The sequence below is a fragment of the Necator americanus genome, chromosome X (genome assembly GCF_031761385.1).
Source record: "Necator americanus strain Aroian chromosome X, whole genome shotgun sequence".
NCBI classification, from domain to species: Eukaryota; Metazoa; Nematoda; class Chromadorea; order Rhabditida; family Ancylostomatidae; genus Necator; species Necator americanus.
In genome coordinates this window covers 33,228,046-33,239,586 of record NC_087376.1, presented here as the reverse complement: position 1 = coordinate 33,239,586, position 11,541 = coordinate 33,228,046, and the positions used below count along the sequence as shown (strand labels likewise).

The following is an 11,541-nucleotide window of genomic DNA, read 5'->3' as shown; positions in this document are numbered from 1 at the left end:
CAAAATAACCCATGAAGACGTAAATAAAGCCATGAAAGTGTTTTTTTCGATGATTTTCTTTTTCGTTGAAATAAATAAATGAATGTCACGAATAAAATCAGAAGAAAAGGACTTAGAGGTGGCAAGCACCGATGCTGAAAGAAGCTGAACCCAAATAATACATAAATGAAAAGGCGAATCATAAATAATGTGAAGTGGTGTCGATGGGAAAAAAAAATAAAATTGTGAAAATTTGCGACCGGACCTGTTCGTACACTCGATCCGTACGATCCTATATTAACGCGTAGATCGTACGGAGTAAAAGATGTTGTTTATAGAGTGGAAGAGAGTGAGTTTAGAGAAAATATCATGGCTAAAATCCTGGAACCCTACAGAGATGCAGCACTTGATGATGAACCACCGCTAGACGTGCATAATGTGTCCATTGTTGCTCCCGATCCATGAAACTCAACCTAAAATCATGCGGTGACAGGAAATTTTAAAAATTAGATGTTAGATTTTGGAATTTTCAAAACTTCTAATATTTATCAAGATTGAATAAATACGTGTGGTTTTTTTTTAAAATTAATTACCGTTAGAACCTAACGAGTTTTATGTTATAAATAAAAATACAAATAAAAACTCATTTTTCAAATATGAGAAAAACCGATATTTATTTGATTCTTTCATTTACATCCTAAGAGAGAAAAGCGCAAAAAAAATGAAGCTTGCATCTTATTCTCGAGATAGAAATATTTTTCTTCGAAAATTTTTTACATAATCGCTTATAGAGGAAAATAATTCCAAAAATTCTGCCAGGAAAATGTGTCCAAGGAAAACTGTAAGGGCACAGCCGAAAATGAATACTGTAAGCATCGCAGTAGGTTTCTTAATTACATTACGAATTCGAAAGTGGAGAAAGCTAAAAACATCACTCGGAGGACATTGAAAACGCACGAACTCTCACAAAAAAAAGAAGTGGAACTTTCTGGAAATTATCCTTAAACTGGAACAAGGAACAAATGCACAGTGAAATTGTTAATACAATTAGTTTTCTTGAGTTGTCTAAAAAAAATCCTTTTGAAACAAGAGATGCGTTCTCTTCTTTTCTTTCTATTTTCTAAGAGAATTTCTAAAGAGAATATGAAAAAGTCTATTTAATATTATAAAATGAATTAAGATTTCTGGTTTCTAGAATCCCATAGAAAAGAAATGAAAGGAAAGGTATTTTGAAAATATTACAAATATATATATATACATATACAACGACAACAGCAATATTAATATATAACAATAATAAAGATTTTAATAATAGTATGATATGAAAATATTCATAAAATATTTTAGCGTATCGCATAACATTTAAAAAATATCATATATTATTTCTTTTAGCTAATCCTACAATATGTACTACTATCAAAGGCAACATATGTCAGCATCTCAAACTTTCGGATTAAACAAAGCTCAATTTTTCAAAAATTCTCCAATTTACGGTATTTTGCCAGAGTCGTCCATGAAATCAGAATCTGTAGGTGAATTTTTTTAATCCTACCATTGAGTTGAATGGCCATGTCTTCCTACATAAATACATTTGTCTTACTCTACTTCAGATAGTTATCGCTTCCAAGTGAACATATTAAGGATTTAAATAAATAAATAAATAAATGTAATCATCCAGAACCTTGGTATCATTTAGCAAAACCATTATCCACTACGTTATCCAGTGTAGTATGGAACTAAAAACCGATACAAAACTACGACGGGCCAAACTGGAAAGCAAATTGTTTGTGATCTGCTCGGAATGAGTCGAACAAATCCTTATTTGCATTTTGAGGTTTTAAGGAAGGCGATGACGTTGGAACACGTCGTCAACTTAAGGATTGTTAACATTCTCAACTAATTACCTCATCGCCTTAATTGAGTACAGTAGCAAATCTAACAAATCGACTACTCATTAAATTACTCTTCTACAAAAGAAAAATCCGAGATTTTTCGGAGAGGATCCGGCTACAATTGTTGCAAAACCCGTGGTAATTTGATCCACGAAACCGTAAAAGTAAAAAATCTAGCAGCTGGGAAATTTGATACCGAAATAATATCAACGTTTCCTTTTTTTGAGAGAAGATTCTCCTCATGGGTTTTTTTTTCCTCAGCACTGCTTCTCACAAATTTGTTTTTCCTACAATTGTGATTAGGATATAGGAACTTTCCGCGTAATAGATAAAGTACATCCAACAATTTTCATCCGAATGATCTCATTTTCCTCAATTAACCTCATCCAGGATGATGTAGGGTCAGAATATTCACTTTTTTTGAATTGATATATTTGTTTGAATCAAATCAATCCGGAAAAAATATCCCAAACACCATACCGTGACTCTATTTATCGGTGCAAATGACGGATAGCTAGGGCAGGTGGGTACACCCGGTTGTCCTGGATACGATGACAGGTTCATCTTTTGTGAGTTTGTGTCATCATCATCTAAATGAAATTGGATTGAGGCACACATCAAATCAAGGAAAGTAGTTAGTACCTGAGTCAAAATCCTCAAATTTCCACGAAAGATCATCACGATTAGTGATTTGACGAGCGTATGATGTTCCAGGATCGACAGCGATCGATGCTTTTAGTCTGGAATGATTCGTACGGATTCGATGGAAATCGTTGAACGTTTTGAACGAGAAGTACTTACGGCGGTGGTGGTGGTGGCGGCTGTTTCGGTCGTTGCAGAGTTGAACTGCGCGGTGCAACGCTCGACGGACTTGCTTCGTTATTTAACTGGAGAAAAAAATGAGGAATGAGTGATGAGGGATGAGAATTATTTACTGCTGCAACATGGATGAGGTTAATGGTTATATGAGGCGATTTACCTCTATTCCATAGTTGTGCTGTTTCCGTGACTGATACGGGCTGGCGCTAAGCGCACGAATTCTCGCATGACGTAACGTGGACTCACGACGCTGTTTATGAATTTTGAAACAATTCAACATACTTTCCTTATAAAGTAGTATGAGGGTCAGAGTCACAGAGAAAAGAGTGACGAAAGCAACGCCCGAAGCCCACTGAAAATCAACAATTTCATCAAAAATTCACGAGAGAAAAAAAAAAACTCAAAATAAACAGTAACCAAATACAAAAAATAAATAATAATTGTATTATACAAATAATATGGATTTACAATAATATAAAATATAATACAATCAAATAAAAATCAGCTATCCCATTAAATATTTACGAAAAAAAAAACTCAAAATAAGAAGTAACCAAATAGATGCAATAATATAAATGATAACGATATAATACAAATAATATAAATGTAAATTAATATAGAATATAATATAATCAAATAAAAATCAACTACTTCATCAAAAGTTTACGGAAAAGAAACTTCAAAATAGTAAATAACCGAGTATATATATATATATATATAATAAAAAGATAAATAATACAATAATATAAATAGTACAATAAAATAAATAGTGTAATAATATATAATATAATAATACAAGAGTAACAATATAATTCAAATAATACAGAAATACTTTAGTATAAAATATAATATATTCAAACAAAAAATTCGAAAAAAATGCACCTTTACAACTGTCTAGAAACGATTAAAAACTAATAATACATTGAGTAAACAGAAGAATAGAAGTGAGCGTGAGCGACGAGCTGGAGCAGCACCTTTAGCAGTCAGTCAGACTTGTTTTGGATGTGAAGTGTGAGAGTGGGACAGGCGCGGATGATCCAGTGTAAACTGGTCATGTGGCTTCCCCTTCTCTAATGTGTCATCTCACTGACGTTACTCTCACCTTTTCGAAAAAAAAACCTCCCCTCAACGTTTATTGAGGAAGAAACCTCAAAACGCCGAACGATCACCTCGATAAATGTGGCACGAAACAATATGTGTAATGATCAATCAATAATCCATATGCGAGGGATTTTCATAAGACAATCACATTCTGATTTAAACAAATAAATTTTCGATCAATTCTGAATTTTGACAAAGGTCGATTCTTCACAAAACTGAAAAGATATTACTGCTACTGGTTACTACATGGACCTTTTATGTGTATACTGGAAAAGTTACGGATCGTGTACTCGCTAGGCAACGCATGCAACACAATTTAATATTAAGTCGTTCCTCTGGCTACAAAAGAAAGGAGGAAAATTTTCTAAAATCAAGCCAAGAGTATGAATGAATCCGAAACGTAAGCCAGCAAATACAGGAAGAGGTGGAGCGAAAAGTACGGATATGATATATTTGCACAAGCCAAATTTTTGCCATTGTACATACCAGTGCTAAAAAAAGTCTGCGGAAATCGAAAAAGGATCTCTTGTTGAGAAATCGGGTCGAAATTGGGAGACTTTGAAAGTATAAATCTCTAAAAAGATGTCGAGTAGTGTGGACACATACAAAATTAAAAATAAACAGAAAATTTGAAATCGGGGCTACGGTAAATAATCAAGTTTCGTGGAACTTTCACAGACGATCTGTTCGTTCAATTTGAAGCCATTCGTAGGCGAAATGTCTGGACAACACCGGAAAAACTATGCTGGAAGATGCATCGTGAGAATTGTACATTGGTATCCAGTACATAGTTCAGGATGGATAATCGTGGATATTCTATGGGAAAATACCGAACTGAACGAACGATGCTTTGGGAATAAAGCGAGAAGAGCAGAGATTTGTCTTTCGTATATGAGAATAGAAAATCTATCAGCAATATAATCCAGGAATCGGAAAAAGAAACAATCCAAGAAATTACACAGCGTCTTTTTTTCCGCAGAAACTTCAGCTTGAAAGCAACGGAATGTTATTACGACATGCTGTCAGCAAAAAAGAATTGGGTCTCTATATGAACACCGCAGAAAAAACGATTACTAACAAGAAATCCCTCCTGATTTTGACAGGTTGCCGAGAATCGAGTTCTAGGAATGAGTTGTCCTTCCTCAGAAATACTAGATTGAACGCTCAAGAACGCAAGTTCTCCTTAATTATCCGGAAAGAACGGAAATTAAGAAGAAGCGCCAAAGATTTTCCAATTACCTGAATTCCAAACTCAGTGAAAATAAATCAAGTTTCAAAAAATCTGACAGAAATAATTAATTGAATAACAATTGTAAAAATTAAAAAAAGGCGATTACTAGTTAATACCTTAGTTTTGATCAAAATTCAACTCATTAGCACAACTCGTTCCTTTACATGTCTTTTAATAACCAGTAACAATAACATCCACAGAATTTTAGAAGTTTTTTCCTTATATTTTAAAAAAAATTTTACAGCTGTACTCATGACACATCCTGATAGAATGTGGTGATTTGCAAGAAACAACTGGTTGAAAAAAAAAGACTTTGACATGGCGGAGAAAAATGAAACATTCAGATAACAGCGATTGATCCGGAGATAGAAGGAAAAAAAAGAAGGATCTAGTGGAATGAACAAGAATTCTGCGATAAAACCACTACAAATGACATTTGGTAGAGTATTGGTTTCTCTAGTAAATGAAATCCATAGAACATCCAGAATCAGTTGGTTGACTATGGGAAAACTATTCAGGTCAACCTTTAACCTTTTCACTCCAGTCTACTTAGACACATGGAACATCAACCACTCCAGGACTTTTTCGAATTTTATTGTTTTTTATCTGGAAGTGCTGGAGCAGAAGATCGCAGGAACAATCGAATTTTATTTTTTTTTTATCTTTAAGTGCTGAAAAAAGTTAACAAGTAAATGTTTTCAATGTCGCAGGAGAGGCGAAAACGAAGTCCAAAGGATTAATCCTACAACTACACTCTTTGATTTTATTATCCGAACTCCATTGTCAGTAAAAATAAAATAAATCCGGAGGTCCGATATGGCCTCAGCCTTGTTCGTGTAGTTTATTACACATAGTTTCTTCTCAAATTTCATTCCTCTATTATTTCTCTCTAAACATTACTAGTCCAGACTTACCAGGATCGATGGATGTAATTGATAAGTGCACGTTTCAGCTTTGCAATTCCAACTATCACATTGTGCCGGGAGTCCACAATCACATTGTTCCTCGTGTTCCGTAACCCCATTCCCACAAATGGGTTCACTGCTGTAACAGTACACAACTAATCGTTGAAAAAATCAAAAAATATCCAAACAATCCCGAAACGACGTGGAACTCACATTGACTCAATCGGTTGTGTTCGTATACATTTCTTCTGATACATAACATTAACAAATTGTTGAGCAGTACAGTCATGATCAAATCCACTAAAATTATGGAATAATCGATTGAGGGATGGCCAATTCTATTTAGAGACAGACTATTTGGCTAGACATCTATAAATAATTAGCGTATAGATGTGAACAAACTAGGAAAAAAGACTCCAGGATTCATTTGCACACAATTTCATTATTTCATCATTTATTTATTATTTTATAAATTATTTAATCATTTTATCAATTATAATTCATTTATCTATTTTTATTAATTTCACTTCTTTGAAGTTTCAGCAAGAAAGTTTCATTTATGTACAAGAAATTTTTGGAAAAATCGTCTAGAGGTTAACATGGGTGGTTCACTGAAACGTACAGTGGCGAATTTTTCAAAATTTCTTTTCTGAAAAAAAGAGCGAACCTTATAATTGTATATCTGAAATGATCCCACTGAAAAATCTACCGTAAAGATGGTATAATTTTGAACAACGATATATTTCTTTTTTCGAAAAAGAGGAGCACAAAACCGAAAAAAAACAAAAGATGGTAGCAAAGGGAACATGTAAGTGTACGAAAATGTGATTAGATACTTTACTGAGGTTGAGGAAAAAGGAGGGATGGTACCAATTCTGTAGGAGCAGATCTATATTAAGAATAATTTGAAACATTATTTGTTCTCGGTTAGTATTATTATGGAAGAAATTGTTATGTATTGGATATTGGATATATTGTATGAAAAGAAAAATCCTGGCTGACTCCGTTGTCAGGAAGTACATCCTTGTTTATTTTATATTACTAAACAGCACTAACTAATCTTTCTATATAAAAATTAATATTTACAAATCAATAATACACTTCACTGATACAGTACTTAATCTAATATACAATATAAAATAGTAGTATGGTATACAATAACTTTATTTTTTTACATCACTTTTAAGCAGAGAAAAGATAATGATTTTTTTCAATCATACATTCCAAAATTACTTGGACTTTATAAAGTAATCATTTTCACGAAAACTCTGATGATTCTCCTCAATAACCTCATTGAGTGAGAATTGTACTAGGACGTAGGAACTCACGGGATACGAAGACATCCGTTTGGACTGCTCTTAGTCCTCCTACATGCACAATTCGATACATATAATGTATAATTGGCAGGACGATGAGGTACACCAACTAAATGAGCGACCTGGAATGAAATTTCTCATGAATTGTTAATCCAGCACGAAAAAATCCGGAAAAAAATGGGCAAAATTTGATCTATATTCAATTTTAGTGAAGTGATAAGAGCTCTGGCTTTTCTACATACTTCTCGTTTATGACACACCTATGGTATTTAAAAAATCAATAACCAAAAAAATAAAATAGAAATAAAAACAACTAAATAAATAAATAAACGGTCGAGATTTCAAAAAAACCAGGCTATGGACGTGGTCTTCGACTGGCTACAAATAAAAATACAAATAAATAAATGAGGGATCCTTTACAATACGCTTCAAATTCCTTCATTTTTTATTCGTTGATAGCAAAAAGCGAAAGGATTCACCCAAAATCAAGAGCAAAAAAATTAGTCAAGCTATAAATTTAATCATTATTTTATAGAGTTAGCCCTTTTCAACCCTCACGAGGTCTAAATTTATCCGATGAGCGAACTCTTCACTCATACAACCAATAAGAGGAAACGCATAAAGCTAATTACATCATGTACTTCCACTACGAATTCACTTCACTCCAGATTAATTCGTGGATTTGTAGGCATTCATCTGACCTCTTCGCCGAAATTCGTGGAAACTATCTATTTTGCTAACTCAACCTCTTACTGGATAGAATCCACAAACAAAAATATACACAAACACCGACTTTCAGCAACAATTGCGCAGTATAATAGGATTTTTTGTGGATCAGTTGTTCCTACTTCAATAATCAAACTAACCTCATGAAAGAATATGGAACCCATTGCAGATGGAGAAGATGGATAAAACTGAAAAAGTACAGGATAAATTCTTGGATCAATCATGTCTAATAAATATTAAAGTCATATAAATATTAAATATTATATAAATACGAATATTACGAATATCCGAAAATCTCTTACCCCGCACAACATGACCGCCTTATCGGAACAAAGACCACCGACAAAAGCGAGACCACCAGCGTAACGAAACGAGATCAAAGCAGCGAAATCATGTGGTGGCAGTTTATGAAGGCTGAAATAAGTGAAACCACTAAAAATAGGATCTTTCCAAGATTATGGAATAGAAAAATAATTGAAAAAAATAAGGAAAGCAATCAAAAATTGATTACGATAAAGCAAAAGAAGAATAAGGTGAATTTTTCCAAAGATCTTGGGGTTCTTGAAGAAATTCCTATTATAGAAGTTGAAATCTTTGAACTCTAAGCATATCTCTGGAAGTTTCTGGAAGACAATACTACTATGGATATTGAGCGATCAAAAGTAGAGAGTGAGAAAGAGGAAAGTACCGGAAATGACTCAGATGAGCCGGTGGTGCTATGTACCTACATTCGGAAAAATAGGGGTGGCCAATATTTTGATCTACTAATTGATAATCCAGTGATCTTTTGCAATCGGCCCCCATATCTCTAGGATTTTGAATTTTCTCCTTTCTAATTCGAAAACGTCCTTTTTGGCTATTTATTATTCAGCTGTTTCCATCTTTACAGCCAAGAATCCTGGAAACTTGTGCAAAATAAGCCCAGTTCACAATTTTATCGGATCAATGAAATGGATTTTGATGAATTATTGATTTTCAGATGGGCTCTGTGAATCCGGACTATCCACACAAAACCTGTATGTACTCATATTCAATAGCTGGGAATGTTGAAGCAATAAGCATATGTAAGAAAAGTAGGAAATAAAATAACAAACCGCTGACGACGATATTCCTGAAATCCATAAAGGCTAAGATTACTTCGCATAGTCTGTAACACATCCACCACAACTATTCCAAGACGAAGTTGATTGAAGTACTGAAATCAATCCTGCTGTAGTTTTAAAACAACCCTTCATTGGGAAAATTCTAAATTTTACCGTATTTGCTTCTTCTACAACTTTTAAAATGTTTGCTTTCACCCGTACCATATCATATTCATAGAAACCCGTCTAAAAAATCTTTTATTATGACGTCACAGTTAGGAAAAACAACGGAAATGGGAGAATTTTTAAAAATTAAACTTACAATTTTATCATCAACGAAAAGTAATGTGTATAGGTAGCGATATGGCGCACTACCGAGTGTTGCTAACGAATAATCCGGAGCGGAATCGCCCCAAACGGCCGGGGCCCGTTTGAGCCTAACCTGAAAATTTTTGAGGTTCATTAATTTGATACACCATGACTTGATGTAAAATAATTGAAATTATCCTTCATTTTCCATCCAGAATCGTCTAATCCTCTTCGAATTCCACAAAATGAGATTTTCTTGATGCAGATTTCTAGCTGTTCCCACGCCGATCACAAGAATAGAATCGACTCATATTTCACTTAGGGAAACAGATGGTACTATTCTTGTCTTCAAAATAAGTAGTTGAATATTTTTGCAATATTTACCTGCTTGCTATAATTTACCTACAAATTCTGATAGTTCCTAGGCAGGTAAAAAAATAGAAAAAAAAACATAAAATTAAACAGACATTTTAGATGAAAATTTTTCCAAACACTGGCGAAATTTACCCGTTTTTGGCCTGAGGATGTGGACAAAAAATCATATTTTATTTCTTCATAAAAATTCGTTCTCCTATCATCTTAACTAAACAACATATACAATATATTTGATCTACGCAAAATCTGGCCATGCTCTGAGCAAAAAAAAAACAACAAAAGATAGAAGAAAAACAGAAACACAGGAAAGATCAGGGATTTTGAGCTAATCAACAGGATTGTAACAGGATAGTAGTGCTAGATTTTTAATAAATAGTACCTCTCCATATTTGTTTGAAGTAAATTTATTTGCAACAAGAACTTTCAAACTTGGGGTTGTATGTTGATCCTGAAAATCATCAAAAAGCATCTTGTTTTATTTTTCCTATCCTGAAGCTAGTCACAGCAATTTTTTTGCCTCAATTTTGAAAACATTTCTAGGTTTTCGATGACGAATTTTAAAAAAAGGGGAAAAATCCCTTGCAAATACTAAAAATAGTGCATAAATTTTGCAGATTAATGTTTCGTCTATGGTAGGTCATATATTATATTATATATCATATTACGGCAATTTTGCTAATCTGTCACATTCTGCGATGTTGTTCAATCATAAAAAAATTAAAATTAAAATTAACTGCTAATTTAATTAAATTGTAGGCTGAACTTCTTCTTTTTCAGGGGCACCATGATCAAAACCTAATAAAGTACTCTATTCCTTAAAATAGTTTGTTCTTCAAAGGGTTTCGGAAGTTGAAAAGAATTAATACGGGTACATTTTAAGATATTGGACAGTAGTAACATTATTATATTATATAAAAATAGTATTATTATCAATATTTGACGGATGTACTAAAAAAAAGAGATAAATGTTAAATAAGTGAACTTGGATCGATTTCTGAAAAGGAAATGAGTGACGAGGTGAACACCTACCCCGTTAACAATTACTTGACAGAGCGTAAATCGAATAACAAGTCCGTAAAGTAGTAATGAGTTCATAGTTAGAAACCAGGGGAATATAAACGACGGTACGAGCGCAGTCCTCACATTCGTTCACCTCTCTGAAAAAAAAAGTGAAATCTCTACGATACGTTCACCTATGAGGTAAAAAAAAAGACACAGCAATACGAAAAAGATAAAAATCGGATTCTTCACGAAGACAGGAACGATGAACAGGATTCATTAATAATGTTTTTAAAAAAACAACACGAAAGAAAAATACGTCAAGAATCCGAACAAAACAGACAGACGAATATTTAAGGATGTTGAACTCATCGAATTTCTTTACACAGAAAAAAACATCCGCTGCTATACCAAACTGAAAAAAAATGGCCATTAGAAAGGAGAAGTATCGTGTAAACTTCCATTATGTCTGCACAAAAAGAAGTTTCAGATAGAAAGAAAAAAGAATACTCTAGAAAAGTCTTACAAAGCATAGTAGAGTTATTTTAAACTATTTTCTACTCTTATCACCAATGTAACAATCACTGTCCTATTATCATATTATCCTTTTATCATATTATCCTCTTATCATATTTTCTTTCTTTAAAATAGAAAGGAATAACAAGCGAATAATTTGTTTTTTTTTAAATCAGTGGCAATTCTGGTGTAATTTATTTTAAATAGTTGCTGTTCGTCAAAATATGCACATAGTAGAGGAACAAGTTGGAGAAAAAAGCAGGATAAAAAAGCTATGGACGAAAATAGTTC

At 33.2% G+C, this 11,541-nt stretch overlaps 1 protein-coding gene across 1 annotated transcript; it reads right to left on the bottom strand.

The window, feature by feature from the left end:
• Positions 1 to 368: 368 nt before the first annotated feature.
• RB195_026211 (uncharacterized protein) lies at positions 369 to 10,830 on the bottom strand (the record flags this gene model as incomplete). The annotated part of the gene is made up of 14 exons (XM_064214660.1): positions 369 to 452; positions 2,352 to 2,461; positions 2,514 to 2,611; positions 2,673 to 2,758; positions 2,851 to 3,042; positions 5,937 to 6,066; positions 6,141 to 6,227; positions 7,256 to 7,365; positions 8,110 to 8,157; positions 8,272 to 8,383; positions 9,064 to 9,164; positions 9,226 to 9,297; positions 9,374 to 9,493; positions 10,765 to 10,830. The coding sequence occupies 14 exons, from the start codon at positions 10,828 to 10,830 to the stop codon at positions 369 to 371; spliced, it is 1,416 nt and encodes a 471-aa protein (XP_064070541.1).
• Positions 10,831 to 11,541: the final 711 nt, after the last annotated feature.